A 5,798-nucleotide genomic window follows, 5' to 3' on the forward strand; every position below is an offset into this window, starting at 1 on the left:
CTCCTACCTTGGATGTGGCATACAGCTCAGCTTTGGTGATATCTTTGGGTCAGTTGAATGTTTCCTTTTGGCTACCATGGCTTATGATCGCTTCATGGCAATCTACAACCCACTACTTTATTCCACAAAAATGTCCACACAAGTCTGTGTCCAGTTGGTTGTGGGATCCTATATAGGAGGTCTTCTCAATGCTTCCTTTGCTATGGTTTCCTTTTTTTCTTTTCTATTCTGTGGCTCAAATAGAGTTGAACATTTTTTCTGTGATTTTGCTCCTTTAGCTGAGCTGTCCTGTTCTGATATCAGTATCTCCGTAGTTCTTGTTTCATTTTCTGCTGGCTCAGTTACTATGCTAACAGTGTTTATCATAGTCATCTCCTATTCCTACATCCTTATCACCATCCTAAAGATGCGTTCCACGGAGGGGCGACAGAAGGCCTTCTCCACATGCACCTCCCATCTCACAGCAGTCACTCTGTTCTATGGGACAATCACATTTATTTATGTGATGCCCAAGTCCAGCTTCTCTACTAACCAGAACAAGGTGGTGTCTGTGTTCTACATGGTGGTCATCCCCATGTTGAATCCCCTCATCTACAGCCTCAGAAATAATGAGATTAAGGATGCCCTGAGGAGACATCTTGGTAAGAAAACACTTTCTTAAAGTAATCTTTTGATTTATAAATTTAAAGTAATACTAGAAATCATGCAAGCCCCATATGACTACCATCTCAGGTTTGCTCATTAGTATTTTTACTACTCTTTTCTCATCTCATTTTCCTCCCAGGATAGGTAACTATTTTTATTGCATTTTCCATTTTTGTATTTTAAAATCTGTCTTAGAGAATTTTCCCCCTCTCCTTAACTCATCATAATCCTATAGCTCCCTGTTCCAACTCCATGTTTTCTTTGTCAGATAATACTTGTGCTGCCTTTATAGACTTTGGTATACAGGCAAAGACAATTCCTTAAAAACAATTGAGTCTCCTTCTCCTGGCAAGTATCAGTTGTCAATTTCTCCTCCCAATTCCATGTTGGGCTTTTGTATGGTTTGAGCTCAGACACACTGACACAGCCCCCATGAGTTCATATCTGCAACCATTCTGTTGTGCCTATTTAAACGGTTTCTTTTTAGTCATTGAAAAGTGTCTTTGAAATCATTCCTACCTCTGTCTCTTGAAATCTTTATCTACTCTTTGACAATGACTTATTTGCTTGTAGAATAGAAGGGAGTAAAATGAGTACCCCATTTACAGCTTCAACAATCTCTAATTATCTTCATATTGGTGAGCAAAACAACAATTCTCTTATAATGCTTGGGAAATATGCTAATCTACTGGTATAATGACAAGTCATTTCAAAGTGTTTTAACACTATTTCCATTTCAGAATAAAATGGTGGTAGATTCTTTAATAGGGCATTTAAAATTTATAGCACAAGTTTGTCCCTGAGATTGGTATTAGGCATGGATTTCACATTATGGAACTAGCATTATATTCAGTCAGAAAATGGTTACTCCTATAAGATTTGTGTCAGTATATAGCATACTGAGAGCCTGCCCAGCCAGGAATGGGTTGAAATGGGACACAGAGTCAGACATAGGTGTAGCTTTAAATACTGATGGTCTCAGAACTTCTAGCTGTCTAACTATACTGAATGCTTGCTAATAACTTCCAAAACTCCTATAAACTTTCTCATTCATTCTGAGGGTTAAAAACTACTGGCTTAGACAAGGAATACCTTTAGCCTAACATCAGGGTATTAAATAAAGTACTCTATGCCCCTTCTCTGCAGGAAGTTGGCTGGTTCTAACTCTAGTGAAAGTCACAGAAAAAAAAAAGAGAATACTTTTAAAAGTGATTTTAATCTTTATTTTTAAGTTTTGTATCTAAAACAGTTTTTGATATCTGTGCTCTCTAAAAAGTCCCCCCAAAAAGTTCTTTCTAAAAGAATCTTCTCTTTCTCTCTAAAATGTTCTCTGAGACATCTTTGTTCTCAGCATGTATACATATTACAGAATACATGATCGCATGCTAAAAAGTTCACCACGAGTTTACACATAAATTCAAATAATAAATTGAATAAGAAGTTTACAACAGAAATGTTTATATACATATTCACTAAGAGTAATTACCTGACTAAATGTTCATAATCCGTCACTAGCTCTTCAGGCTTATGGAGAGCTAAAGAGTATAACCAAGTTGTCATTGAAATTTCATATTGATAAACTCAGTCACTTTTTTATATTCTGTCCTTGTACCTACATTAAATTGTTAGTTCTCTTATGGCCTGTGATTGTTTTACAACCTCTTGGAATGTGCTCTAGGTTGTAAATCCCTGATTCTATCTCAGACACAAATAACTCATGACACCTGAAGACTGTCAGAGTTCTCATTGCAATTTTGATTAGCAGAGAGAGCTTAATGACAGTCCCACTATAAAAAATTACTAATATAATTTTTGAAATTCTTATAGAGTCATAATTAAGAATTAAGAAGTTATTTATTTGTCTATATAGCATCAGTATAAAACAGTACAGCTTCATTATTCTGCAGAAATCTGCTCAAAAGGGTGAGCTACTACCTAAGGAATGAATATATATATGAATATATATATATATGAAAAGTATGTTAATAGGAGGAATATTTCCTCAAATGTAATTTGCTCAGACTTACCTAAAAGAACAAATCTGTAATAGCCTTATAATCTATGGAGAAAACAGTTCAGGAAGATCAACTGCTAGTTTTTGGCTTCTCCTATGTGGCTCCTGTAAATAGTAAGAGTAGGCATGTCTTAACAAGCTGGTAGTTATTATACCTTGTGGGGTTCATGAGACAAGCTGTTTGTAAAACACATGATATTTAAAACATTTTCATAATATGTTACTCCTATTGAAATATTTTAATACCTTCCATTCCATTCAGAATAGAATTCTAACACTTTTCTACATTTCATGATCCCTTGCTTAAATTGCTCTGACTGACTTTTTCTTTATTGAGATTATAAGGATGAGTGCACTTGATGTTTTCCATCTAGCAACATTTTACTCTCTATTCTTAAAAGCTCTTCTCATTTTCTGGCTCTGATATCACATGCCCCATGGAGATTTTATTGCTACCTTACATAAACTACTATAACCCATTTCCACAATGGCAACTTGCATCACTAATTTCACTTCTGTTTGTTCTTTTCTACTCTGTTCTAAGTTTTAAAAGGTTGATTTTTCATTTGGTAACATTTCTTTGCTATTTATTTTTTTCTAGGATATAATAAATTTTCAACAAGTACTTCTATATGGAAAGAATGGTCCAGTGGTTATTCTGTAACTATTTATAAAACAATTCCAATCTGACACAATATTTCAGAAAGAATTTTAAGTTGTAAGAGCAGATACCACTCATTTTTTATATCTTTTCATTGTCTTATTCCTAAACTATCCTCAAACAAGTCAAGAATGAGCTATAAATCTTCATTAATATGTTTCTTGCTGGTCATTAACTTATTTCTCAATAATCTAACCTTAGCTAATATGTAATATAAAATACAGAAAATACTTGAATACTGTGACCTCAGAGATGTGGATTTGCTGTTTATGAAGAAGCTAATTTTTATGTTCAAGATTTTGGGGTTGACATGACTAAAGTTCTAACGTATTATATAGTCACACTCTCATTAAATTTTACCAGATACTTTGAGATGTTTGTCAAGTGATAAAGACTAAGAACAAGAGAGAGATTTGTATATAGCTCCCAACCTGAGTATTATTAAGATAAAAAGCAGAGGCTCAGTGAGAAGTCAATGCCATAAAGCCTAATAAATTGACTTTGATCCTAGGGAAACTACATGAAAAAAGAAATGAACTGACTCCCATAAGTTGTGCACACACACACAATGAAGGCTAAAACATATTTTAAAAAGCAGACTAGACAAATTGAAAAATAAAAACTAAAACTAAATCAGTTAATAAGAGTATATCCTACTCTTGCTGAGGATCTGGGTTCAGTTATCAGAACCTACATTGTGACTCAAAACCATCTACAATACCAAGTCTAAAGAATTGATCACATTCTTCTGTCTTCTAAACAAACCTAAAATGCATATAGGGCACATCCTTGATTGTAAAGCACTCATATGCATAAAATATAAAAGTAAATTAATGCCTTTAAAAATAAAACAAGAGGCTATTAGAGAGAGCTAGTCTATATGAACATAAGGAGTCTCTCTCCTTTATTCAGTATTAAAATGACAGTGTCTGGACCTATGATACCAATGCTCATAGTATTAGTAACAGATTTTACTACTATGTGCATTAGCCTCTGTTTCCCTACTCTACCTGGGGGAAAAAAAGATTCACACTTACATACAAATCCATCAAGTGTAATGAATTTTCATATTTTCTATTCTCTTTCTTTTTGTTAAAAATAATGGCTTAGTAAACTTATTTTAAATCTCCTTATTTCATAAACACCTAAAATTTAGAAATAATACCCTAGGTTGGAGATCAATAAACTGGCATCTACAATGACTTAAAAAAAAGGAGATTATTATAGAGCATAGCAACCATTCAAAACTTCTTGGCTATGCAAGTCATGACAGCCCCTCTTCTTTGATTGATTCATACTAATACAACATTCTATTTCCTAGTACTTTTCAATCTGTAGTTTCCTTGTTTTCTATGTCTCCACAAAACTTATTTATGTTATGTCTGTCTCCTGGAGACCTAGAGTTTGTTTCCTGGAATGATAGTTGTTCACAATTATCTAAATATATCTAACTAATTTATTATCCTGCATGAATCCTTTTAGTGTAAAAAATACTTTGTGTGGAATTTTCAGTTTCCTAAAACCTTGTTCCAGTGGACAACATCTGTATACTCTTTCTTTGCTCAATTTATTACTCCTTGTATATTTTTTGTCACTACTGAGTGGATATTTCATGTGTTTAATGCAGTATTTCTTTTGTGGTGTTTACTCAGAAGCATGGAGAATATTTTACTAATAATAGTAACTACCGGATAAATTTTTAAATGGAAATATTATTATATGTGCACCTAAATTAAAATAACTCAATGGATTATGCGGCATTTTGAAAGTTATAAATTCAGAAAAGGACTGGATTCATAGGGGAGGAAGAGGGAAACTGGGGGGAGTAGAAGGGTGGGAAACTATAATCAGGACATATTGATTATAGTATGAGAAAAATCAATTTTCAATAAAAGGAGAAGAGAAAGAGAGAAAGAGATGAGAGGGAGGGAAGAGAGAAAGAGAGAGAGAGACAAAGCGAGAGAGAGAAGAAAGAATGTTAACACTATATCCAACTTCTCTACCGAGCCAAATATTCCATCTTACATATCCTTCTTCAGTGTTTAGACTGGTAAGACTGGCTTACCATCCCAATTGAGTAGTCTTTTCAGCAACTAGAAGAAAACATACACTGACAGGATTTGTAATATATATATCTTAGTTGAAATTGTTATTATCTTGTTGGAGTAATTAGCATATTACATAAATAAGTGAAAATTCTGACACTAAAAGATGGTCTATGGGTCAAGCAGTTGTTGAAAGATCTAACAGGACTTTAAAGTAAATTTTTCTAAAACAGAAGGGGATATGAAATCTCCCAAAGATAGACCAAATAATGCTTTATTATCTTTAAATTTTTGAAATATCATTGAGACAGATAGTACAGCTGCTGAAACACACTGGGTTTTAGAAAAGATTGCTGGAGTTAGGGAAGCAGAAAGCCGGCCTGAGTGGGGCCACAGACCTATTCCTGACTGACCAGCACCAGGGTGGCTGGGG

The 5,798-nt window shown here is 34.0% G+C and overlaps 1 protein-coding gene across 1 annotated transcript in view; it reads left to right on the top strand.

Moving 5' to 3' along the window:
- The window catches only part of LOC110289051 (olfactory receptor 483-like), a gene marked incomplete at its 5' end in the record, with an annotated part of 3,287 nt that extends 2,626 nt beyond the window's left edge, over positions 1-661 (top strand). Inside the window, one exon of the mRNA XM_021155254.1 lies at positions 1-661. Coding sequence (XP_021010913.1) covers positions 1-661 — 661 coding nt within the window.
- Between the last annotated feature and the right edge of the window lie 5,137 nt (positions 662-5,798).

This window comes from Mus caroli, unplaced genomic scaffold, assembly GCF_900094665.2.
Source record: "Mus caroli unplaced genomic scaffold, CAROLI_EIJ_v1.1 scaffold_22669_1, whole genome shotgun sequence".
In the NCBI taxonomy this organism is placed as follows: Eukaryota; Metazoa; Chordata; class Mammalia; order Rodentia; family Muridae; genus Mus; species Mus caroli.